This window comes from Mauremys mutica, chromosome 1 (genome assembly GCF_020497125.1).
Source record: "Mauremys mutica isolate MM-2020 ecotype Southern chromosome 1, ASM2049712v1, whole genome shotgun sequence".
NCBI lineage: Eukaryota > Metazoa > Chordata > Testudines > Geoemydidae > Mauremys > Mauremys mutica.
The window spans coordinates 265618842-265646150 of NC_059072.1; the positions used below are offsets into that span (position 1 = coordinate 265618842).

The 27309-nt window shown below is 43.8% G+C and overlaps 1 protein-coding gene and 1 long non-coding RNA gene across 4 annotated transcripts in view; one reads left to right on the forward strand and one right to left on the reverse strand.

Moving 5' to 3' along the window:
* Positions 1-27038, reverse strand: part of UBAC2 (UBA domain containing 2) — a 194988-nt gene extending 167950 nt beyond the window's left edge. The window contains exon 1 of one of the 2 annotated variants that reach the window (XM_045009094.1): positions 26852-27038. In XM_045009094.1, coding sequence (XP_044865029.1) covers positions 26852-27023 — 172 coding nt within the window. In that variant the 5' untranslated portion in view covers positions 27024-27038. Of the gene's footprint in view, positions 1-1929; positions 2069-26851 lie in introns of those variants that run through there. The other variant, XM_045009099.1, reaches the window with a different exon arrangement.
* LOC123366048 lies at positions 1975-11058 on the forward strand. 2 transcript variants are annotated; one of them, XR_006577899.1, is made up of 4 exons: positions 1975-2614; positions 4240-4329; positions 6081-6190; positions 9427-11058. It is a non-coding gene; the product is annotated as an uncharacterized LOC123366048 (long non-coding RNA). The 2 variants fall into 2 exon arrangements; XR_006577897.1 differs by lacking the exon at positions 9427-11058 and having other exon boundaries at positions 1980-2614; positions 6081-6908.
* Positions 27039-27309: the final 271 nt, after the last annotated feature.

Below are 27309 nucleotides of genomic sequence, written 5' to 3' on the forward strand. Positions count from 1 at the left end.
GCAATTTTTATCCCTCCTCCTTTTAACAACCTTTTATGTCCCCTCTCAGTCGTCTCTTCTCCAGACTAAACAAATCCATTTTTTTTCAATCTTCCTTCATAGGTCATGTTTTCTAGACCTTTAATCATTTTTGTTGCTCTTCTCTGGACTTTGTTCATATCTTTGCTGAAATGCGGCGCCCAAATCTGGGCACAATACTCCAGTTGAGGCCTAATCAGCACTGAGTAGAGCAGAAGAATTACTTCTCCCGGAATGATGTTTGGTTTTTTTGCAAGAGCGTTACACTGTTGACTCATATTTAGCTTGTGATCCACTATGATCCCCAGATCCCTTTCCACAGTACTCCTTCCTAGACAGTCATTGCCCATTTTGTATGTGTGCAACTGATTGCTCCTTCCTACATGGAGTACTTTGCATTTATCCTTATTGAATTTTATCCTATTTACTTCAGACCATTTCTCCAGTTTGTCCAGATCATTTTGAATTTTAATCCTATCTTCTAAAGCACTTGCAACCCATCCCAGCTTGGTATCGTCCACAAACTTTATAAGTGTACTCTGTATGCCATTATCTAAATCATTGATGAAGATAATGAACAGAACCGGATCCAGAACCAATCCCTGCGGGACCCCACTCATTAGGCCCTTCCAGCATGACTGTGAACCACTGATAACTACTCTCTGGGAACAATTTTCCAACCAGTTATGCATCCACCTTTGACTAACTTCATCTAGATTGTATTTCCCTAGTTTGTTTATGAGAAGGTCATGAGACAATATCAAAAACCTTACTAAAGTCAAGATATACCACCTCTACCACTTCCCCTGTATCCACAAGGCTTGTCAAAGAAAGCTATCAGATTGGTTTGACATGATTTGTTCTTGACAAATCCATGCTCACTGTTATTTATCAGCTTATCATCATCTTCTAGGTGTTTGCAAATTGATTGCTTAATTATTTGCTCCATTATCTTTCCGGGTACAGAAGTTAAGATGACTGGTCTGTAATTCCCCAGGTTGTCCTTATTTCCCCTTTTTATAGATTAGCCCTATATTTGCCCTTTTCCAGTCTTCTGGAATCTCTCCCATCTTCCAGGACTTTTCAAAGATAATTGCTAATGGCTCAGCTATCTCCTCGGTCAGCTCCTTGTCAACTCTGAACAACAACAGTAAGTTACTTTATTTGCAGAAACACTTCTTTTTTTTTTAATTCCCTTTACATACAGCTAAAATGTGGTTACAAAAGCAGTTTACAACCAGCTTGTCTGGCATATATAGATCCAGGCCAAACCATGGTTCACATAGTTCAGTGCTTTGAGCCTTGGCCTACTAAACCTAAGGTTGTGAGTTCAATCCTTGAGGGGTTCATTTAGGGATCTGGGGCAAAAATCTGTCTGAGGATTGGTCCTGTTTTGAGCTGGGGGTTGGACTAGATGACCTCCTGGGGTCCCTGCCAACCCTGATATTCTATGATTCAGTGTTTTAAGATCACATCAATACTAGCTGGGAACTATTTTTCCTGTCATAGGAGTTACCATGGTACAGATGGTCGGTAACACACAACTAACTTCAGGAGAGAGAAGGGAAAACGGAGACCTGAATTAGCACAATTAAACCGAACCGTGCTCCGCTTTCAAAGCTGTGGCTCTGAGGGGCGGGGAGGCTGTTTCCATCCACGTTTGGTTGTGCCGAGAGGGGAACCACGCGTGACCGCGCACACGGCGTGAAACCCGGCTCCCGTGACAAGACGCAGAGCGGAGAGGCGAGGCGCCCTCGCTGGAGTCCCAGAGGCTCCCGCCTGCCCGGGGCTGGGGGGCGGGGCTCGGCTCGCGGCGCGCGCGCGAGAACGCGGACACTGCAGCGCCCCCGCCCCAGCAACCCCCGCCCCCGAGAGAGGGCGCCGCGAGCGCCCCGGGCTCCCGATACTTACACAGCCCGTTGGAGCCGGTGCTGGGGAACATGGTCCCCGGCCTTGGCGCGGAGCGGCGGGGAGTCTCCCGAGAAGCCCCAGGAGGCCGGAGCCAGCCCGAGGAGACTCGGCGGGGCCCGGGGACGAGCTGTAAGGCGGCCGGGATGGGCCAAACCGGGCCGTCCGTAAAACCCCGGCGCCCTCTACCGGTCCCGCCGCCTCCCTGCAGGCAGCCCGAGGCGGAGAGCGCGGGAACCGCCAGCGACCCCCCGGCCGACGCTCGCGCCCTGCCCCGCAGCCGCCCCACTGCGCGCTCACTGCTGCATCGCCCCTGCCCTGGGGCTAGTTACCCCCTTACTAAGCATTGACCTTCCCCTGCCCGCGCCTAGCGAGGACCTATGTCCCCGCTGCGGCCCCTGCCATCGCACGCCCCTGCCGTAGTGCTGTGGGCACCGTTTGTTTGGGCGGGGGGCGGCTGCTTTAAGAGGCTCAGCTAAGCTGTCTGCCACTGTACTTAACATATTAGGCAACAGATTTGTACACGGACTACGGCCCCATCCTGCAAAGACTACACAGGTGCTTAACTTAATGCACTGTGACTAGCCCTACTGAAGTCAAATTAAGCTCTCACAGGATCAGAGCCTGAAGGTGGAAAGATATTTACATATGGAATAGGCCTCTTTTAAACTTAAAAAGACAGTAATGGGTAAGAGCATAAATTGTTGTACTTTAAAAGAGGAAGTAAATTGTTCATGGTGCCACCCTGCTAACTTCATTATTCGGGTTTTCATAAATGAAAAAAAGGATGCAATAATACCCTTCGTAATTTACCACATAATATGACATTTGTTTTTTAAAAATCAGTTCCCCATTCAAATGCCTGTAATAAATAGAAAATACTGAATAAAACTGTACTTGCTTTATCACTTCAATAACTAAACAGTGGATAGTTTTTGTCTGTAATTGCAACCATGCGCATGTACATTTGAATGCGGGACTTTATGCGGTATGCCCAGGCGTCTTCCCTGTTTTAGTTTGCTGACGGCAAAGCAGAATTGTACAAAAGTCCTGCTGTCTGTCATCAAACACACTGAGTTATGTTCTGGTGTTCATGCTTCCCTTTATAATAAACATACAAATCAAATCTTTGGCCTATCAGCCTTAACAGCCTTTTCATAGTATTGTAAGTAAGTGAGGAAAAAAATGTTTCACAGTTAGCTTTGAAAAATTAGAGGACAAAGATGATAATACAGGCATAAATAGGAATCTTTGTTGTTGATAGAGGCTGACGCATCAAGCCAGATCTGTTACTTCCATAATGGACACAAATAATCTGATGACGTTTGTCATAAACAGATAGTTAAGGGTTAAGGTCTCTTTTACCTGTAAAGGGTTAACAAGCTCAGTAACCTGACGGACACCTGACCAGAGAACCAATCAAGGGACAAGATAATTTCAAATCTCTGTGGAGGGAAGTCTTTGTTTGTGTTCTTTGTTTTGGGGGGTTGTTCTTTCTTTGGATCTAAGAGGGGCCAGACATATATCCAGGCTCTCCAAGCTTCCTGAAGTATTTTCTTCTATTCAGTATAGTGAGTATTAGAAAGGCAGATTAGTCTTATAATTAATTTCTATATTTGCAAATGTGTGTTTGCTGGAGAAATATCTTTATTTCTGTTGGCTGTTACTTTTGATTATTCTGAGAAGGGGGGGGAGTCCCTCTAGGTTTATAAGCTAGACCCTGTAATATTTTCATCCTGGTGTTACAGAGATAGTGTTTGTTTCTTTCTTTCTAAAAAAATCTTTCCTTTTAAGAACCTGATTGATTTCTTCCCTTGTTTGGAACCTGGGGGGGGGGGAGGGGGGAAGGTGAATCCCTCTTTGTTTTGATTCAAGGAGTTTGAATCAAGGTGATCTCTCCTGACGGCTAAGGGAGCGGGAGGTGGGGGAATGGGCTATTTCCCTTTGTGTTAAGATCCAAGGAGTTTGGATCGGTGTTCCCCGGGAAAGTTTTGGGGGAACAGGGAGTGTGCTAGACACTGGAATTTCTAGCTTGTGGCAGCATTACCAGATCTAAACTAAGATTTAAGTTTAGAGGAGCCCATGCAGGTCCCCATCTTGTGGACACTAAAGTTCCAAGTGGGGAATAAACCTATGACAACGTTGTTTACTAAATACACTGCAAAATGCTGTTTTCCTTATTTCTTGTGTTGCTAAATGTACTGGAACTAAGAGGTAGTATATCTAATAAATTGTTTGATTTCAGCAGAATTGTATTTTTACAGCTGAGAATCCCTAAGCTTAACTAATTGTTCTTTCAACTGTCTTTTTCAGTTCTTCTGATTTGCAATATAAAAAGTGCAGCAATCTGCATGGAACTTGGAAGGAGGAGCACAAGTTGCAGAAGGGAAAAGTTTGGAGGAGGTACCAGAACTTCATTCTATATCAGGGGTAGGCAACCTATGGCATGCGTGCCAAAAGCGGCACGCGAGCTGATTTTCAGTGGCACTCACACTGCCTGGGTCCTGGCCACCGGTCCGGGGGGCTCTGCATTTTAATTTAATTTTAAATGAAGCTTCTTAAACATTTTTAAAACCTTATTTACTTTACATACAACAATAGTTTAGTTATATTTTATAAACTTCTAGAAAGAGACCTTCTAAAAACATTAAAATGTATTACTCGCACGCGAAACCTTAAATTAGTGTGAATAAATGAAGACTCAGCACACCACTTCTGAAAGGTTGCTGACCCCTGTTCTATATGCACATGGTTGAAACATTAGCTGCGGTTGCAGCATCTCTGCAAATACAGGGTCAGTTTCCTTTTACAAGCATGGAGCTTTTTCTTGTTATTACCCAGCACATGGTACATGAAACAGGAGGGTTCATGAAGAATTACTTAACCTTTACATCATCCTGAGAATTATGCAGATTAGTAGTCTCAGACACTGAAGAAATACAGAAAAAAAATAGATTTTTAAAATTTTGAGACTATTTCACTGCACCCATAAAGGATAAGATTATTAATATATAGGTTTGGGTTTTCCATTATAATGCTTCATCCTTGATGCACATTCTAAAAGAAAATATTTTCTTAATTCTGTCACTCAAGGTGAATCTTATTAAAATAATAGAGTTTAAATTAACATTTTAATTGTCTCATATGAAGCTGAGGCAATTACAACACTGCAGACTTTGGTAACCAATTTCATTCAGACTTGGTATCACCAAAAAGCTGACATTTTTATGACACCAAGATTGAATGAAGTTGCCAAGTGGCTGTGGAAATACTACTAGTGTTAAATAATGACCTAGGCCCATTCTAACATAAAGAAGTTATTGTAACTGGATGGCTTCTAGTCAGACTTTTCTATTGTTACAGTCTGCCATATTGTAATTTTCAGAGGCTGGCGAGTACGGTAAGTTAGGATATGTCTACACTGCAAATAAAAACCCACAGTTCATTGCAGTGTAGACTTCCAGGCTTGAGCTGCAGCCTGAGCTCTGAGCCCCTCCCACTTTGCATTGTCCTGAAACTGGGCTCCAGCCTGAGCTGGGAAGTCTACACTGCAATTAAACAGCCCCTTAGGGTTGCAGAGCTCAGGCTGAGTCAGCTGGCCTGGGTCAGCCATGATTGTGCAGTATAGATATATATCCTTAGTGGCCTGAGAACAAGACTTGTGCTATGTTCAATATATACAATACGTATCAGACCGATGAAGATGGTAGAAAGGGAGCAAGAAAGTGTGGGTTTGTGTGCTCAACAAAAATGGAAACCTGTGTGTTACATTAGCATACCACTTAGACAGCACTGAGAATGGATCTCGTTTGGTACAGTACAAAATACCCACTAATCAAAAACTTAAAGTTTCAAGATAATATATTTTCAAATACTGCCAAATTTAGAAATTTAGACTATAATATTAGATACATTCCTTAAATTTTTCTATAAGATACTGAACTAGCTGTAAATAACTAAAGTTTGAAAGCAGTCGTGGAATGGCTCTGTAAAAATTTAAAGACTGTGGGTCTTATGCTGCCAAACTATTGTAAAATAACCTTAACGAAAATGAGATTCAATCCTGAAATCTTCTGCAATACCTGTGTGGAACGAGGTAGAGAAAACTACCTTGCTGCACTAAGAAAAAACATCTGTTTTTATTTCTCTGTAAGGAATTGCAATATGAAGGGACAAGAGAAACTCCAATTTGGGGCTTACAGATCTGGTAGCAGAGACTACAGGTTCAGTTTTGAAGGTTCCCCTAGACTGTTGATCCTGCGAGGTGAGCGTATGGAGAGAAACTTTTCTTTCACCAGACAATTTTAATGTGTGGCAAGTGATTCTTAACATTCAGTTCAGGAATTGGATGGAAATTAATACTATTACATCTCTGAAGGATTTAAGCATGTGTTTTGTTGAATAGGAATGGATGTAAGCAAGTACTTAAGTGATTTGCTGATTGGGGCCTTATTTATTATAATCTACAAGCAAAATGAAATAGAATTAGTAATGGTGCTGGCACATAACATACCAAACTCCTCCACAGTGGTCAATATTGCCATCTCTAAAGCTAGAGACTTCCAGGTGTCACAAGTTGACCTATTTGCCATTATTTAAGGTTATTGCGTAATTCTATAAACATATTACTGAATCTTTAAAATATGTTATAGCACACTCGTATCAAAAATGTTGTATTTCTGAATTATTATGCCATCCTTTTTTGGCTTTAGATCAGTAGATATAAGAAGCACATATTGTTCAAGAGAAGACTACACACATATATGCTGTAAAATAATTCTGTGGAAGTTTCCTTACGGAAATACAGTGGATACTAAATTATTTCACCTGAAACTGGAAGAGGACTATCTTTTGAGGGCTATACTTGTATAGTTAAAGCAGCACGGTCCTCCTAGTGCGGCCAGAGTTATAGTGACTTTCTACCAGAATATCTATTCACATATGGGAAAGGGAGTAACTATACTGGTATGTTTCAGTTTAAAAAAAAAATCCCTAACCAACGTAGTTATACAGGTAACATTTTCCAAGTGTAGACCAGGCCGTAGAGGTAATTTAGTCTTTGCATGCAGCTACCCTGGTGATGGGAGACTATTAAAAAGCCTATCTAGATATTCTGTCTCTCTTGAGTTTTGTGGTTGTCAAGGCTGATACCCCACTCCGGCATTTTGAGTGCAGAAGGCGGGGGCCCACAAGGATTCTAAAAATTAATACTGGCCACTTCAGGTTTGTATTAAACTCCCACGGTTATAGCTTCTCTCTGACCTTGGATGGGTAGATGCTGCCACCACCCAAGTGCAGAATGCCTTTGAGCACCCAGGAAGGCACACTTGGGAATTCCTTCCTGAGGGGTACCCCACAAGCCCTTTCACCACCATCCCCCTCTGGGGAATAGCTGAGAAAGAAAAAAAAATCAGCTGCTAATTAAACAAGATGTGCACAAACCTCTTAAGACACAAAAATCCAATCCTGTTCTTAAAAAAGGTAAATTTTATTAATAAAAAAAATACATCTGAGAACTCAAGCTATTGCTAGATTTTAAAAAAGAACAACTACAAGGATTAAGCACCAAGAATAACTTTCTTGAGGTCCAGTTTAAAGGTTACAAGAAAAACAAAAGCATCTGGGGTTAACACAGAGAAACCCACAAGCCATAAAGAAATAAAAGGAATAAACCTAATTGTGTCTTCCTAGACATTTCCTGATCTACTTACATATCTGGGGTTTTAAATGAGTAGTTTCTAGGTATGATATGGATGATTTTTTCATACCTGGCCCAAGCTTCTCACAGCATAACTGCTCTGTCCCTTCTCTCCGGGAGAACAACCACAGACAGACAAAAATGGACTCTTGTTTCAATTTTAAAAAGTTCTAGCCTTCCCATTGGCAATTTTGGCTAGGTATCCACTCATTTCCTTTTACCTATGCGTAGCAGTGAGACTTTTTAACCCTTTACAAGTAGAGCAATTAGAGAACATCTAGTAAGAGGGACTTTATAGCTACTGGCTGGCTGGGTGTCCATAAAAGGGAGCTACCCCCGCCCTTCATTTATCACAGTGGTGTTGTATGATCACTAGTCATATGAATTAAGCAGATATTCCGCATTATTTAAGTGTAAAGTATTGTCCACTTCTGGAATTAAATTAGGTGGCTGAAATTATTGGACTTAACATTTCTCTTGGAACTGATCCCAGAATAGGAAAGCTAGTACTTATCTGCTAAGCCACTCAGTACAAGCTTAAAGGGGTTTGTCACTGCCCAAGTGTCAGTTTAAATTTCCTCATTTATGTATTATATTTAGGTAGTGTGAACAATATGGTAGATTCAGAACAAACATTTAAATTACCTTTTCCCAAAAAAATTTAATTATGAATTATATTGTTAACCATTCTAACATGGCTAGCTGAACGTTTTCTAGCTTGTTTTTCCCTTACATATGTAATGTTTTTTAACCAAATGTAAATACTAAGGCACCTAAGCTCTAAGGGCCAGAAGCTACCCTTGCTATACATCACAGAGGATAAAAAGAAAAAGAGTAAAGCAAGGTGGAAATGCCCCCAAAGGTCTCTGTGCTAACACCACATGATTGGAGCTCTGTGGCTGTGTGGGGGTGGGGGAATATTTGTGCAGGTGAATGCCATGAGCAGCAGTCTTGAATCCCACAATTCCCTCCAAGAACAGCAAATTTCTGAGAAGAAATCCATGCCAGAGCTAATGCTTCAAAAAGCATCATCACCTCCCACTATAGTTTCATTCCCAGTTGGAAAAGGTGTGAGGAGAAAGGATGTATTGTATAACTGCAGGGCAGAAACCCCTAGTAACTCAGCTTGCTCCCAGGAAATTGTAGGAAATTAGGGAAAAACATTAAAGGCAGGCTCTCTGCATGGATGTTCACTGGGTGGGAGTCAAGCAGAGGACAACAATTCAGATCACTTGTCCACAGGCAGCTAAGCTTCAAATTGTGTTGCCCAGCAAGGAAATATAGTTGTCTCCATGTCTGAGCTGTGGTATCATTCTCTCACAGAAATTGAATGGAAATATTATTGCTGCTGTAATTGTCTAAAGCAAAGGTTCTCAATGTGGTGTTCAAACTAAAACTCCAGTGCAAAATCCTAATAGTGATCTCATATGGTTTATGTCAGCTATCTAACAGAACAACACATCTGACACACACATTCTATGCATTTGGGGCATTGTTTTGCCTTACCAGGGAGGAGGTCAGTGTTTAGGTTTTACATTAGAGTGCAAGTTTGATAAAGTTGGGGTAGATATTGCTTTTAAGTATCTGTTGGAGATGACAGAAAGCCTTATGGAGCATTGGCAGGTGTTTTTTATAGTGTTGTGGGAAACATGAAGGGAGAAAAGTATGCACAAGTTTTCCCCTTAAGTTATTATTTTTGTGCTTGTAAAGTTCTGCATAGAAGTGCTGTGCCCTGCCACAACCTTTACTGTCACTAAACATGGCTTTTGTTTGTTAATTTCCTGATTTTTTTATTTATAAAGCTTTGGTATAGCTCGATGGATAACTCCTCAGAGTCAGGGAGAAAGCGAGCTGCACCTGCCTGGGGATCAGAGGGAGAAACTACTACAGACACTCCTGACTATGTCAACCCTCCTGAAATGTGTGAGAGGCTGTGGCCTGCCTCAGTAAATTCTCAGTGTGTCTATAACATTTTGTTACCATTTAAAACAAGAGCACCAAGAACAACCCTCCAAGTTTAGCAATGACAACATAACCTCTTAGTTGGAGGGAACATCACTCACTTCCTGAAACACTCTGTAGTTTCTCATGGACTTCTAGAAACTGGATACAGCCACGAGCAGCTAAAGCTTGCCTGCTTTACACCAGCAGCTCTGCCTATGCGCTCCCCTTTCCTGTGAGCTCCCTACCCCCAACCTCTCAATATAAAGTACACTTCTCCACATGCCAATGTGGGGCACTTGCAAGTGTGATGGCCAGCACCAGGGATTGAAGCTACGATTTCCAAAGCTAAAAGTCATTATAGCTTGTGCTAAAGAGTCTGGGTCTCAAGCAGAGAGCTAGCTCAGACTTGTATATAGCCTCTGTGTATTAGGTACAAAGGGGAATACAACTTACATTGAACAGTGGCTTAAACAAGCAAAATCTGTGACAATGAGTGAAATGTGTATTTTGGTGTTTCACAGATTTCTCATAGTTTTTAAGTAAAAACCTGTTTTAAAGTGATCTCACTGTACGAATCATATACAACTATACCATCTTTCCACACAGATCAGCAGCAGGATCTGAAGCCTTTGACCTTCATATCCTTAGCTTAGATCCTTATTATTTTTGAGATACGGAAGTATTTGCTGGTAAACCAGCCACTGGAGGAGGACTTGATACATATGTGTAACTCACTGTTAAAAACTATTTACTAGTCAGTAGTAGAATATCGGTGACAGGAATCCTAAATACTACTCCTGGCTGTGGGAGTGGAGGGTGGTTTTATAGACCTGGTCTACATTACAAACTTAGGTCAACAGAAGCCACCTTACATTGACCTAATAATATATGTGTCTATTAGGTCCCTTCCACCGACATAACTCGCCTGTTACATCGACTTAATTACTCCACCTTTTTACCCACACAATCTACAGCACTCTGCCTGTATACCCTACCAAGAATTGAAGGCATAACCAGGCTAATTTAGGCACCCTCTTCCAAGGGCTCAGAGCATAAGGCACCCACCCTGATCCACAAAGCTTGGGGAGAAACCTGGTCAATTTTAAGTACCCAACCCTGCCCATGGGGCTCAAGACTCTGCGGGACCTTTTCCCAGTGAAAGAGCCTTACGCAGCTGTGCTCTAAACATCTATTTATGAGCAATACACATGTCAAGCTAATCTATTATGCTCACCACTCCCAATATACAGACACATTTCACCTGATAGCCAGTCAGGATCCACACATCTTACACAGAGGAGTAAGAATTCTAGCAGCTGATGTTGAACTGCAATTCAGAGATGGTTCCCAAAGAATATTGTTTTTCATTTACATTATACAGGTAAAGCTAGCTACCTCCTTCAAATTTACTAAACCTATCAGATTATCCCACACCCCTAAGTAACAACAAAATGTAACCAATTACACACTGACTCCTATGTATCCTCCTTTCTGCCTACATTTTTTACGCTTTATCTTTCATGCTCAAATTGTAACTTATTTATGACCTTATTGTTTGTGTCAACAAAGTCGCTGGTCAAAGCTTATCTTATCTATTTTACCATTTGTTGGGTCTCTCTGTATTCTCCCTAAAACTTTCCAGCACCTGGGTGGCTCTACTTTACAACCCTGGGTGTTATATCTCTTGTTAGGGGCATTCCTCAGATGAGGGTGTCTTAGCAGCAACAGAGCATTTTTTTCTTAATTTCAGTGGAAATCCTTGAGTTTTACCCAAGGTTGGTCAAGGCTAGTTTAGTATGGGGGTGAGTTAAGTCCTAGGCCTATAACCTCCATGAGAGGCATAGCACTTAATTCGATGTTAATGGGTCGACAGAGAAGCAGTGTACACAGAGTGTTGTATAAACCAACTGAATTGGCCTCAAGGACGTGTCCCACAATGCTCCACTGTGATCGCTCTGGTGATCATTTTCAACTCGTCTGTACAGCAGCCAGGTATACAGGAAACAGCCCCTCCCCTGTTAAAGCCTTGGGAACTTTTGAATTCCAATTTCCTGTTTGATCAGTGTGGAGAGCTCGCCAGCCCAGGTGATCATGGCAACTCAACACCCCAAATGCACTCCAGCCTGGAGTACACAGGAGGATCTTATTGGTCTGTGGGGAGAAGAGTCTATGCAGGCAAAGCTCCAAGCCAGCTGGAGAAATGTTGACATATACGAGAAGATTGCATGGGGCATGGGGGAAAAAGGCCACACCCAGGACACTCAGCAGTGCTGCATGAGAATCAAGGAACTTCAGCAGGCATACCAGAAAGCAAGGGTGGTGAACAGTTGTTCTGGTTCTGCACCACAGATATGCCGCTTCTACAATGAGCTGCATGCAATTCTCAGCGGCGACGCTACCACAAAGCGTGGATACCTCACAGGAGTTGGAATCCTGGGCCACCTCAGGCAACAACAAGGAGGCGGTTTTGGAGGAGGAGAATGGGAGACAGGTGAGAGGGGGATCCATTCCCCCCAAGAGCCAGGAGCTATTTTTAACCCCAGAGTAGTCCAGCCAGTTGCAGGACAGCATCATGGCCAAGCGTGATGCTGTGGAAGGCACTCTGGTGAGTATGAAATTCCAGTCAAACTGTAGGGGTTACATGCTCTTATATTTGATTGTTTAATATGAAGAAAAAGTGAGGTACAGTGGTTATCTGATTCCCAGTGGCTGCTCCAGCTATGCAGAGGGTGTCCCTCGGAAAAGACTGTTAATGTGCACAGGAATGGCCCAGGAATCCTCCATGGAGATCTCCAGGAAACTTTCATGGAGGTACTCTGCAATCCTTTGCAGAAGGTTTCTGAGGAGGGTGTCACGGTAAGACAGTTTCCCACACCACTCCAGTATTAATTCTGCTGGCATGACCACAGTACACATCATAGCAGCATAAGGACCAGGTCTGTACCCAGACACAGGAGACTGATATCACATAGGGTCACCTAGGGGAAATGGTGGTAATTTTCACTACAAGTGCACATACCGCAAATAATAGAGCATGTGATTCCCCCACCCATGGTGATTTCTGGGTCCGTCAACCATGGTTTCTCTAACATGGTGGTGGCTTGGGTGGCAGGTATCAGCATTGACCTAAGAATCTGCAAGTCCAGGGTGACTACTACCAGCAGAGTTAAGGGAAGGCAGGGGTCCTTCATTCTCCTGCAGCTGCAACACACACAGCCTGGAGTCACCTCAGACAAAGACTGCACTTTGGGAGCCTCAATGCTGGTCTCCGGTCTCTGCTCACTGTCCTTGTTGCTAAGGGGAGGGGGCATTGTCCACCTGCCCACCTGTGCTCTCAACACAGGCTGCCCACAAATTGCAGCACAAGGCCCATCACCCATGCCACTGAGCCATACGCACCAGGGCTTGAAGAGCAAACCGGTTCATTTAATAGCTAGAGATTCTGATTATGTTCTGGCTTGCACTTCAGTGGAATAAAGGGAGTGATTTTTAAATAGCAACTGTGGTTGCCTTGTGCTCTGCATGCCTTACAGTGGAAATCTTGGCCTTCAATTCATCCTACACACTGGTGGAGAGACTTTCCCAGGTTAGAAGACGGAAAAACCAAACGTGTGATGACATGTTCAACGACATAATGAACACCTCTGGGACAGCGGATATGGAGCAAAAAGCTTGGAGGATTTCACTGTCTGAAGACATGAACATGGAGAGCAGGAGAGCAGCCTAGGAGCATGAGCGTGGCACACAGGATGAGATGCTGCAGATTATGAAGGAGCAATCAGACATGTTGAGGTGTCTGGCTGAGGTTCGGGAGAAACAGCTTGAGGCTAGACTCCCTCTGCAGCCCCTGCAGAACAGCTGCAAACATCACTGTAATCCCCCTCCCCTAAAAGTTCCAGGAGGCAGGGGAGGAAGTGCAGTATCCCTTTCACTCAATACCACGGGAGGATACTAAGAACAAAAGATGGCCATTGGATGACCTTGGATGGGCAAGACTACTGTGCTTTTACAGACAAGCTAACTTGGTTTCTCCCCTCTCAGTTTTATCACACCATATGTCCAATTTAAAAAAATTTCTTGGTCTTTCCATTTCTTTGTTTGTGCAATACAAATCAACGTTTTGAGAATGAAATACTCTTTATTCCTAGCATAGAGAGTTAAGGGGGCGAGGGGAGGGACAGGGAAACTGATGCAATGGGAGGATGTTATGGGAAGGCACAATTCAGATAAGCAACGCACATTACTGCAGGTCATTAATGAAAGGGGTTTTCAAAGCCTCCTGGAGATGCAGTGCTCCTCACTGGGCTCCTCTTATTGCCCTGGTATCTGGCTGCTCAAAATTAGCAGACAACTTATCCGCCTCCACGCCCCACCCCAGTGGAAACCTCTCTTCCTTTGCCTCACAGATACTATGGAGCACACAGCAGGCACCGATAACAATGGAGATATTGGTTTTACTGAGGTCAAACCTCGTAAGCAAACTGCGCCAGTGACCCTTTAAACATCCAAAGGCACATTCCACCACCATTCTGCACTTGCTCAGCCTATTATTGAACAACTCTTTACTACTGTCCAGGTATCTGGTATATGCAAGGGGTCTCCCAGGATCACTATTGGCATTTCAATGTCGTCAGTAGTTATTTTGCAATCGGGAAAGAAAGTCCCTTCTTGCAGCTTTCTGAACAGATCTGTGTTCTTAAATATGCGCGTCATGCACCTTTCCCGACCATCCCACATTGATGTCAGTGAAACATCCTGGGTGATCCGCCAGTGCTTGCAACACCATTGAAAAGTATCCCTTTTGATTTAAGTACTCTTTGGCAAGATGTTTTGGTGCCAAGATAGGGATATGCATGCCATCTATCGTCCCACTGCAGTTAGGGAACCCCATCACGGCAAAACCATCCACTATGTCCTACACATTGCCGAGAATCGCTACCCTTCTTAGCAGAAGTCATTTAATGGCCCTACGCACTTTGATAATAACAGCTCCTATGGTGGATTTACTAACTCCAAAATGATTCCCCACTGACTAGTAGCAGCATTGCAAGCTTCCACACAGCAATTGTTACTTGCTTCTCCATTGTCAGAGCAGGTCTCATTTTAATGTTTCTGTGCTTCAGGGCTGGGGAAAGCTCTGCACACAGTTCCTGGAAAGTGGCCTTCCGCATTTGAAAGTTCTGCAACCACTGCTCATCATCCCATAGCTGCATAACGATGCAATCCCACCAGTCAGTGCTTGTTTCTCAGGATCAGAAATGGCACTTCACCCTGTTCAGCTGCTGCATGATTGCCAGCAGCAACCGGGTATTGTTTCGTTCTATCGCTTGCAGCTGGGCTGCTTGAAGGACATTGCAATGTTCCATGTTGCAGCTCCTGTCTCAACTTTGGAAATACTGCAGGATAAGGCATGAAGTGTTTGTAATGCTCACAACAAAAGTGCACAGCTGAGCACAGTCCATGCTTCTTGGGCTTTGGCATACGCGTGGCTAAGCCAGCCTTTTGAAAAAAGGCATGAAAAAGTATGGGCTGTTTGCCGTTGAAACCAGTGGAGGGAGTGAGGGAGAAAACTGCTTCATGAGAGGTCAAAGCCATGTTACCATTTCCCCCTGCGACAATGTTTTGGTCCCATGAGGCATTGCAAACCCTTCCCAAAACCCCCTGAGGCTAGCTACACTATGGGATAGCTACCCACAGTGCACTGCTCTGTGCATTGATGCACTCCACCGACACAATGGTGTGGACACACGCGACTCAATTACTGCAGCGTCTGGATGTTGATTTAAATTATGTTGACTTAACTTTGTAGTGTAGACATGCCCTATAGTGATTAGTGTGTGGACTAGTGGAAAACATTGGGGTTTGTCATGTTAGAGATTTGGATATTGTGTCTGCAGTGTGGTTTAATGAAGTCTTTGCTACTTTATTTAAAAAAGGGGGACAGAGGAGTGTTCATTACCTCTTCCCTACCTGTCTCCTATGTTTGGGGTTTATGGCTGTAGTCAATAATAACGGTAGTGAATTGCATGGGAATTTAAATAGCACTTAGAACACATCAGGCTTGAAGTCCAGGTCTGCTCTTTCCAAGCTCTGGGAGAGCTTTCTCTCTCTCTCTGCCTCCCCCAGAAGTGAATGACACTTTAACACTTCACAGATTTGTCATGAAATTAAAATTGGTGGGATCAGCCTGAAGTGACAAATGACTGAAATGTGAGATGTGTATTTTGGTGTTCTGCACCATAAGTTACAGATTTATCATCATTTTTAAGTACAACAACACCTGTTTTTAAAAGTGTTTCATTATGGCTAAAAAGTTATAAAATACATTAGAGACACTCCAAATGTATAACTGATATACGAGAATCAAAACATAGGGAACAACACTATGGCCAAAGGACATGTCCCAGATTGTTTTAAGTTTCTTGCAAAAGGGCTGTAATTAAAGTGAGACAATTCAGTGAAAACAATTGCCAAAAGGGATGATTTTTCAACTCTTACTATTATTTCTGTATCAATTCATTTTACATCGTATCACCATGAAAAATTCAAATATTGCTCAAAGTTTACAATCTATGTTTTGATTTGTTTTATTATTTTATTCCTATTTCCTCTTCCATTCAATAGAAAATAGCCTGGTAAGGCTAGAAAGCATCTACACTTGTGCCATTCACTCATATCTACATTAAGTCACAAAGTATGATTTTCTGCATGCGTGTATGTGGGCTTGGTTTAAAGTTTATTGGGGAATACCCGCATTCTGCCACTGCAGTTCTACAGAACAAGGAGAATAATATTTCCACCAAAAGAAAGACTAGTGGCCATATAGTTAAAAACTTTGATAAAGCGACATGTGCAATAGTTTTTGTTGTGGATCTGATGGAATTTCAGTGTACTTTTAGAGGCAATTACTGACGAAGAGTACTGTCATCTTCCTCTTCACTTAATATGTGTGCAGAATGATCCAGAAGATTGTCAGTATGTACATTGCCATAGTGGACCGATATTTTTTAATCATTAGATCACTGTATGATGCCCAGACTACTGTATCTCTTTCAGGAGTCTGATTTGTCTTGCGTACCCCAAAACTTACTTAAAAACGACTTACTTAGTACAGTACTCAAAATGACACAAAAATATAGAAGTGTCACAGCACACTATTACTGAAAAATTGCTTACTTTCTCATTTTTACCATATAATTATAAAATAAATCAATTGGAATATAAAATTATACTTACTGTACATTTCAGTGTATAGTATACAGAGCAATATAAATAAATCATTGTATGAAATTTTAGTTTGTACTGACTTCACTAGTGCTTTTTATGTAGCCTGTTATAAAACTAGGCAAATAGCTAAATGAGTTGATGTACCCCGTGGAAGATCTGTGTACCCCCATGGGTACGTGTACCCCTGGTCGAGAACCACTGACATACCTAAAAAGTACAGATTAGAAAAAGATGGTATGAAGAGAACAACTCCATCTTCTCATTAGGGATCAGAGACTAGCAATCTATCAGACTGAATTTATTCCCATTGGTACCTTCATGATCTAGCATAGGTGTCAAATTACCGGAGACAGCTATTAGGAAATTAGGTACTTTCATGATCTAACATAGGTGTCAAAGTACCAGGTGTCAAATTACCAGTGACAACTGTTAGAAAATTGAGGCATACAAATAATTTGTACAGTTTAGTGTTTGGTGTTTATTAAAATTACATTTATGCTTGCTAGATTTTTGGTATCTTCTTCCTGTATTCTGTAGGTTTTTTTGTTTGTTCTAATAGCTAGCTGTATACAGAATGTGCTATCATGGAAAGTTATCTATGGCTCTTCTCCCCTTTCACTGATATAAGAAGATTCCAGGATTATCACTCTGTAGCCTAGAATGCCTGTACAGTCAGTGTGAAGTGATGAAAACAGCTCCAAGCATGGCTGAGAAATCTTTTTGTTTAGAATATCACCACATTCAATTATCTCTGGGACTGTGGTCTATTACCATCCGATTTTTAAGTTCTCAACCATTTTGACTTAACAAAGTACACCTATGAGGTGAACAGCTACAGTATGGCAGTTATCTATGCCATGCCAACAGTCCTAGACCATTGTGATATCAAAGGAAACTCAACCAATCATCCACAGCTAATTTGCATGCGATAATTTCATTGATCGTATGAAGGAGAGTGCACAGATCATGGATTACATGGCCCAACTGCCACACCTTTGTGACAGTACAGGCTTTCAGCTAGTAGTAGTCGTATAAAGCTATTCAATTGTAGTTCCTTCTTGGAAAATGGGGTTTCAATTTTCATTCTCCCCTTGTCTGCACACAGAGACAACCCTACATGTTCAGTCTCCTGATTTAAGAAAATGTATGTTTATTATCCCTTTGTGCCCCAACGGCACGATGCTTTTGGATGTGTAGCATAGACATAGTTCCAATAAATCCAAAATGTTATAAGGTTTAGGCAGCCATTACTACTGTGTGCTGTTAGCTTAGTGGGTTTTCTTTTCATTTCAAAGATGAAGCAGTGGGGGGTGATTTTTTTTCTGTCTGTAGCTGTCATATAGATATTTGATCATTACATTTACCAAGACCAGTGACTGGTTGTCATTTCCATTATCTTCAGTGGACACTGAGGTCTTCAGCATTGCACCGGAGGCATATATCACATGACATGATTGAATCCATAAGTAAAGATTTGTTTTAATAATATATTTTTTAAATCTGACAGTTCCCTGGAAAAGCTCATGGATAAATAGTACGCTTCATGTAGTATGTGCTTAATAAAGACACTCCTATGGCATTTACAAGAGAGGTATGTGTGTCTCCAGGAAATGAACATTCATGTGGTTTCTATTTTCTCTAAAACATTTTAAAAGACCCAAGGAAATTAAATGCAAACAATTATGTTAATGCATTAACATATTGGAGGATAATACAGTGATAAGTATGAGCCAGAATGGATTTGTCAAGAACAAATCATGTCAAACCAACCTAATTTCCTTCTCTGACGGGGTTGCTGACCTACTGGATGGGAGCTTAAGAGAAGTAATGGGCTTAATCTGCAGCAAGGGAGATTTAGGATAGATATTAGGAAAAACTTTCTAGCTATAAGGATAGTTAAGCACTGGAACACTTACCAAGGGAAGTTGTGGAATCCCTGTCACTGGAGGTTTTTAAGAATAAGTTAGATAAAGAATAGGGGTGATATAGATATGCTAGATGACCTCCTGAGGTCCCTTCAGCTCTAAATTTTCATGATTAACATTGAGTAGTTTAAAAAAATAAATCAGGAAATGAAAAAGTTAAGAATCTTAAAACATCCATCAAGGACTAGATAAACATAATACATCTTGATTTTAGTAAAGCTTTTGACACTCCTATATGACATTCTCATAAGTAAACTAGGGAAATGAGGTCCAGATGAAATTACTAGAAGATGGGTGCCTGTAGCGGGGTAAGCACCTGATCTGACCCTGGAGGGGTTGGAAAAACCCTCCAGGGGGCTGGGGCTGGGCAAGGTAAAATCCTGGCTGATTGGGGGAAGTGACTGCAGCTGGGGCCACACCTCAAACTAAGTAACTGGGCCTTATAAGGAGGTCAGGGAAGCCAGAAGCAGCAGTCTCTCTCTGACTGGAGAGAGAGAGAGACAGGCCTGGCTGCTGAGGAACTCACCCAGGGGACCTAGAGTGAGGCAGGGCTGGGGAAAGGCCTTAGGAGCTGGGAAGCCCTAGGCCAGCAACTCCCCAGGCTGTAGGGCCTAGTTCTAGGCCCACCTAGGTATTGGGCTTGCAGAGGGGCAGCCTGAGGGTGGGTAAAGGCAGCCAGTCCATACCTCTTCGCCTGTGATGAGTGGCTTATACTGCAGTCTTCCCCAGTGAACAGGGGCTAAATGGAGACTGGGCAGTAGCCAAGACTGAGGTGAAGTGGGGATAGTGGGTGGGGGTTCCCCTGGGAGAGGGACACCCAGATCTGTGGGGTTACTGCCCAGGGGCAGCACCCCAGATAACAGGGCACTGGGTCCTGGGAGGGACATGGGGGCCAGAGTGAGGTAAGGTGGATCACTGGCCTGCAGAGGGCACTCCAAGGCTGGGAGAACTAATTCCTGGAAGTCCCCAGCAGGAGGTGCTGCAGGTGTGAGTCCGCACCTCTACAGTGCCCATCTGAGTGAACAGCCATACTCAGAGTCGTTCACTGTCAAACTGGGAGGATGTATCTGGTGGGATCCTGGGTCCAATACTATTCAGTATTTTCAATACTTGGATAATGGAGTGAAAAGCACACCTAAATAACCTTTTGCTGATGACCCCACTCTGGGAGGGGTTGCAAGCACTTTGGAAAACAGGAATAGAATTCAAAGTGGCCTTGATAAATTGGGGAATTGATCTGAAAACTACTAGATTAAATTCAATAAAGACAAGTGTAAAGTACTACATATAGGAAAACAAATCAAATGCACAAATACAAAGTGGATAATAAATGACTAGGCAGCAGTTCTTCTAGAAAGGATTTGGGGGTTATAGCAGATGATGAGTTTACTGTGAGCCAACAATGTAATGCAGTTGTGAAAAAAGGCAAATATAATTGTGGAATATATTAACAGGAAGGTCATATGTAAGACACAGAAGGCAATTGTTCCAATCTACTTAGCACTGGTGGGGCCTCAGCTACAGTACTGTGTCCAGTTTTGGGTGCCACACTTAAGAAAGGGGTGGACAAATTGGAGGGAATCCAAAGGAGAGCGATAAAAGGTTTAGAAAACCTGAACTATGAGGAAAAGTTTTTTAAAAATGGGCATGTTTCTTCTTGAGAAGAACCCTTTCCAGAGGGTCAACACCGTCTCTAAGAATGATGCCTATCTGATGCCCCAAGTCGATGAGCTTCTCCACCAACTAGAAGAGGCCCACTACATCACCACCCTAGATCTGACCCAGGGCTATTGCCAGATTGCACTGGAACTGGGGTCAAAGGAGAAAACTTCCTTCGCCACACCCAGTGGGCTTTACCACTTCACTAGAATGCCCTTCAACCTTCATGGAGCCCCGTGACCTTCCAGCCTCTGAAGGACTGTCTGCTGCAGCCCCACATCAAGTACGCCACAGCCTCTCCCAACACCACTGGAAAGACCACCTAAACTGGGTAACAGCCATCCTGAGGACCCTCCGGGCAGCAGGCCTGACCACAAACCCAAAAGAAGTGTCAGATCTAGTGGCAGGAGACCATGTACCTCGGGTACACCCTCGGGCCACGTCAGGTGAGCCCCCTGATGGGAAGGGTCCAAGCCATATGAGACCACATGACTCCAACCACCAAGAAGCAGGTGCAACAATTCCTGAGGTTGGTCAGGTACGATTGCAACTTCATACCCAACTTTGCCACGGTTGCTGCTCCCTTGACCGAGCTGCTTACCAAGGACCAGACACAACGCATATGGTGGTCCCCCAACTGCACAGAGGCATTCCAAATGTTGAAGGACCATCTATACCGAGAACCCGTGTTGTACAACCCTGACTTCACCCACAGCTTCGTCATCCAAATGGACACCTCCGTGGTGGGACTGGGCATGGTCCTCTCCCAGAACATCAATGAGGAGGTGCACAACTACTCAGTCATTGAAAAAGAGGCCCTAGCAGTCAAGTGGGCCATGAAGGCCCTTGGCTACTACCTCCTGGGAAGCCCCTTCGTCATGGTGATGGACTATGTACCCCTAAAATGTCTCCAGCACATGAAAGATACCAACACCCAGCTAATGCGGTGGTACTTTGCCCTCCAACCTTTTGCCTTCACGATGCACCATTGGGCTGATAAGGAACACACAAATGCAAACGCATTGTGGGAAGGAGACCTGACCAGCCCCAATGATTGGGCGCTGAATTTGATCAGGGAGGGGTGTAGCGAGGGGGAGTCAGGGGAGGCTCTAGGTATTTTGCTGCCCCAAGCACGGCAGGCAGGCTGCCTTCAGAGGCTTGCCTGCGGGAGGTCCCCGGTCCCGCGGATTCGGCGGCTTGCCTGCGGGAGGTCCCTGGTCCCGCAGATTTGGTGGCGCACCTGCGGGAGGTCCGCCGAAGCCGCGGGACCAGCGGACCCTCCGCAGGCATGCCGCCGAAGGCAACCTGCCTGCCGCCCTCATGGCAACCGGCAGAGCGCCCCCTGTGGCTTGCCGCCCCAGGCACACACTTGGTGTGCTGGTGCCTGGAGCCACCCCTGGGGGGAGTAGCCTCCCTCAGAATCTGACGGGGAGGATCCCCTGCCCACTCCCTGATGGACAGAGCCAGGACACCCATGCCCGCTCCACTGGAAGCAGAGTGGTGGGACAGGAAGTATAAAAAGTGGGCCCTGCATCTCAGTTGGACTGGAGCTACCGAAGGAGACAGATGCCTATCGCACGCTGCTGGGGCTGGAGCCTAAAGAGGATCCCTGCAGTGCTGAGGATTTGCCACAATTGCCAGAGTCGCCGGCCAACCAGGGCGCTGAGGAGCTGCTGGGACTGCCGCTGGCTATCTACCCTGGAAAGACAGAGGACACTCAAACCAAATGAAGGTGTCATAGGCAGTATCTCAAGAACACTAGACTATAGTCTGGTTGGGTTGTGGCCACTGTTAAGGCCCTGGTCTGGGACCCAGTGGAGTAGGGTGGTCCTGGGTTCCCCTACTCCCTGCTGCCAACTCTACTCCTGAAGTGGCAGCCTCCCCATTTTAGGCAAAAGAGCTGCGTTTGTCTGCTGTCTGCCAGAGCTAAGATGTCAGACTGTTTGGCGCTTCACCCTGCCTGAGGGCCTGAGCCTTTAGACTGTATGGCACTCTGCCTCGCCTGAGGGCCTGAGCTTGTTGCTCTGTCTTGCCTGAGGCCAGAGCCCTGGATTACTTGCTGCCTGACCCTGCTTAGAGGACCAGGCCCTCTGAGATTGCTAATCCCCCAGTAAACCTTGTCTTGCCAGAGAGCAAGGGGGCATGGCCTCCCTGCGAGAATGACGGGGGAGGGACAGCCACGCATGCCTACACTACTGTATACGGCAGTGAAACATGAAGTCTGAGGAAGGATGAAGAGTGGCAGATGGAAGTTTTTTATTCTCACAGTCTTCATCTGCTGCTCCATATTAAGTGGTTGGACAAGATAAAAAATGAGGTTATTTGTAACCAAAACCAGCAACCTCCACCACCTGCACTGGTTTGGTTTCAGAGGCTTTCTTGATAAGGACATATTAGGATGGAAGACCAACAAATTATGAAGTGTGTTTACCAAGGAATGTCACTGTATAGATGGTAATCAAGTGGTCAACAAAAGTTTCAGTGGCACAATAAGATTGCCAGTGATGGAAAAACTATATGTCCAGATAAACCACCTTAAGGTCCTCACCAGAGATCAATCTGGGTGGCACTTGATCTGCAAGGAGGTATGTCCCTTTGGATTTGCCATGAGGGTTATGTCATATTTTGATTCGTTTTAAATGTGACAATTTACAAGAGAGAAAATATTTCCATTTATTTCCCTATGGGTTTGCTAAAAGATTTAAATGCAGTTAATCTTTCCACAAAGGCGTGTATTGAGATTACAAAAACTAATGACTTGGATATATTCATGTAAGAAACTGATTAATATTATCCACCAGAGGCTACTCAGAGACTGTTAATTTCTTGATATACAGAGAAAATCCAGCTTTTAGGCTGGACATTTTTATCAGTGTCTGGTTGGCAATATAGACTTAAGTTGTTGGACGAAAGGCAAACTTCCTGGGTTTATTACTCCACAATCAGATGTCACACAAAGAATGGTTATTTCACCCATTTGTAGATAAGCTTTTGTCACCTTAAGCCCACAAAAGAGACAGGTAAGGAGTGTGCCCTGAAAAGGACCAAATTTGTCTATACAATTTGGGGAAAATGTTAAGGGAATTACCAGTAAGTTATTAAGCAGAGGGGGCATTGAGGTATAAGATAAGTCATCATTGGATGAAACCTGTTTTAGAAATAAAAATGCTTAATTTCTGCCTGGGTGGCATTTTTATGAGCATTGTAGATCTATCAGTAAATCACACTGTAAATGGGAAAAGTGTCAAACAAATAATGGTATCGCTACGCCTAAGATCTCACGGCCTGAACCAAAGCCCATTGAAGTCAGTAAAGAGAGATTACCATTGACTTCTGTGGGCTTTGGAACAAGCCATTGCTGTCCAAAAGCCAAAGTTAGTATAATGCAGAACAAACAGATGGGATGCAGTCATTGTAGCCGGAATGATTCATGGAACAGATGGTTCCACAGCAGTTTTTTGAAAGAGGAGAGGGAGGATGCTTAGTGAATATTACGTAGGAGGCTGTGCTTGTTCCAAATATACAGTAATGCAATTAAAGAAGGCAGAGTCAAGAACAGGAAAAGAGACAAAGGGAGTAATCATGAGAGAAGACCGTGTGGAATGTAGGGAATTATGTTGGGGAGAGTAGAGGAGGAGATGAGGAAAGAGCTTAGAAAGGGTGGAGTTGTGCAAATTGTCACGTCTTGAATGTGATGCACTTAAAAGAGGAAGCAGACATGGCTATGGTACTGGGCGAGCAAGATGATATTAATGGAATCAAGCCCAGTTGGACTATGCACAACAGAATGAAAAGTCAAATTTCAGAGGACTCAGATAAACTAACAGTTTTTATTGGTGTAATGTTAAATTAAAAGGCTTGATTCTCCTCTAACACTAGTGAGAGTTCAGAATCAGGCCCAAAATACTTAAAGAATTAATTGCTCAAAGATTGACAGCTCTAGAGAAAGAAGCCCTTCAACCATAGAACAGGTTCAGACAGGCAGTAGCAGATAAGTGCATGCTTCCCTTCCCTGCTTTTCCTGTCTGCCTCAGTCCTGAGTTGGAGACTTAATGGTGAGAAAGTAGTTTGGCTATAGTGCAGTGTTGCAAACTCTTGCAATTTTATTGCAGGACACATGATGTTTGGTGTCTTCCTTAAAGCTCCAGCTGCTGGCATTGAGAGATCGCATGACTGTCTCTTTCATTTTTAAAAAGAGTAAAATATCTAGCCCTGATCCCCCAAAATGGTTCATCTACAAAAATCATGATTTTTAAGCCATCTCATTATTCTGAGGAGCCTGACTCATGATTTTTGAACACTTGGTGTTGGCAATAACTGAGTTGGGCCTGACTCCACTGTCCTTTACCTGCTGCAGTCACTTACGCCAGCATTACACTACCATTCAGATTTAGTAGCATTTTACACATAGGTGTAGTTTGGGGGGTTCAGGCACAGCATGGTGGATATCATGCAGGGTCATATGCCACTCCCCCCCATTTCTGTGTGCACCGAGCTGCCCTGAAGGACTTGCTCTGCTTGGCCTGTCCAGAAGAGGGGCTCTGTCCTTCCCAAGCTGTGCCTCCTCCCCTCACCCCCCCCCCCCCCAAGCATAGAGCAGCTTTTTCCCTGCACTCTGGTCGCTGCCTCCTGGGTCCCAGTGCCCGCCTATTTGCTGTACAACGGTGAATGCCTGTGGGGGGTAGGAGCTGTGGGAAGGAGACAGTGGGATAGGGCAGGGCAAAGAGAAGGGGACAGAGGAATGGGTGGGGGAAAGCAGAAGCCCTACATGTGGCATCCCCTCTGCAACAGCCCGAGCCCCAGCAGGGAGGTGGCTGCAGCAGTTGGTGCTGGAGTGGCCACCAGCAGCAGCAGCAGCTGGGGTTCCCACTCCCCCATTAAATTGTCCCATCCCCTCCCCCAGCACCTGCAGCCCAGGTGCCACTCCAGGTGCGGGGAGAGAGCCAGTGAGCCAAGGAAACTGGCTTCAGCATGCACATGTGTGCATGAGCATGCCCATGCTTGGCCCTGCCTCCCCCAAATATAGCAGTCAAACTACGCCTATGATTTTACACTTACTTTGCAATGGTACAAATTATCTATATAAGGTACAGGGCAATAGAAAAAAAAATCAGTCTTACTGTGTCTTATTGATCTCCTTGGGACTGTAGTTAACCTTTAGAATCAGCCAGCCAATATAGTGGTTGTAAGTGGAGTTGAGGACAGGTCAGAAACAGGCTGTCAGCTGATAGCTGAAATGAATCTGAACAGTGTTATGCAATTGTGCTCTGTACTTTCAGATAGGTTAGCCCTCTTATTCTCACAGCTGTGCTCACAGGTCCTTCTTTGGCACTGTTATAGGCAAAAAAAGACCCGCAACCTTCTCTGTGTCCACAAGTAATATCCAGGCTAGTATTTGTCCTTTCCTCCGCATCCCCAGAGAGGACAGAGACAAGAGCCTTTCAAGAGCATCGGCAATTAAGTTAACCAGGCTAGACCACACAATATTCAATTCAGGTTGGATAAAACCAAAAATGTGTATTTATTAGAAGTTTACAAGAGAGAAGGCAGAAAATAAATTAGATGCCTGAAATGAAGAGCAGACTTTGGTTACATAGTTAACTTTTTCTTTTCTCTGCTTCCTAACTGCCTTCATGATAGTTAAGAAAGTTTGCTTTAGACCCATGTATTCTTCCCCAGCCTGTAAACATTATCTTCATAGTGATATGTCTACAGGAAAAATTCTGAGCCAGATCCGCAGATGCTTTAATTCAGAATATCTCCATTAAGTTCATCAGAGCTGCACCAACTGAGAATCTGGCCTTCTGCCTCCAAAAACCAAGTACAGCTCTAACTTCCTCTTACCTTTTCTATAAAAGTATTCCATTCATTAAATGTCCAAGTTTCTTACAATTATGTCAGAGCATGTTTTGTTTAAGCAAGCTATCCTCCTGGGTGAGTATAAACAGACAAATATAATTTCCTCTCCCTTAATAACTCATCTCCTAAATTATAGCATATTTATGTCCAGCTCACGTGTGTTATTTCATTGTCCCTGTCCACGTGTACAAATGTACCTTCACTATTATTATTCATTATTTTGTCTTCTAGATTGCATAAGAGCTTAGTTAACACCTTTCTTGGAGGAGACTTCATGATCATGCAGATAAAAAGTTCCCCCTTGAGCTCCCTTGTAAAGCACAAACAGGTGATGTTCCAATGAAAGGCATAATGGGTTAAGAAAGAGAGAATCAGTTCATAAATAAAGATACTGAAACAATTAAAGGTGACATATATATAATTACATGTTTGGGAGGCAAGCACCTCTTCAGGAAGGTGCACAGAATTGAGAGCGAGGAAGTTGTCTGTGGTAATCCTGGCTCCGCCAATGACTCATTGTGTGGCTATGGGCAAGTCATTACACCTCTGCTTCAGCAGAGGATATGAACACTTACCTACCTCACAGGGGTGTTGTAAGGATAAATTAATCTACCTTGAGTGCACCAGGTTGCAGCCCTTTTTCCAGCCCTCCAGAACCTTCTCATCAGGTTCTGGCAGCACTTCTCCCCGCATCTCCTGATATTCGCACTCCTCATCTGTGGCCACAAACGTTGTGAGTCCTCCTTGTCAACCTCCTCCTGGCGATAGCCAAGGTGACTGTCCATCAAAACAGGAGAAGAATGTTGGACCAGCAGGTGCTCTGCAACTGTGGAGCCTCTTTACGTTCCTCCGTGAAGTCACGTCACTGGGCACAGTTCCTCGGGGCTGCATCCACGGGCTCCCTGGATGCTATCGATGAGCAGTGGGCTCTGTCCAGGGTTCTCTGGTTAGAAGATGAGCATTAGAACCAGATTTAAAGGTGCTGATGAAGGTTGTCAGCTTGAAGGAATTTATGTTAACATAGACTATATACCTAAGTAGAAGTCTGGTAGAACTTTCTGCAGTCGTACT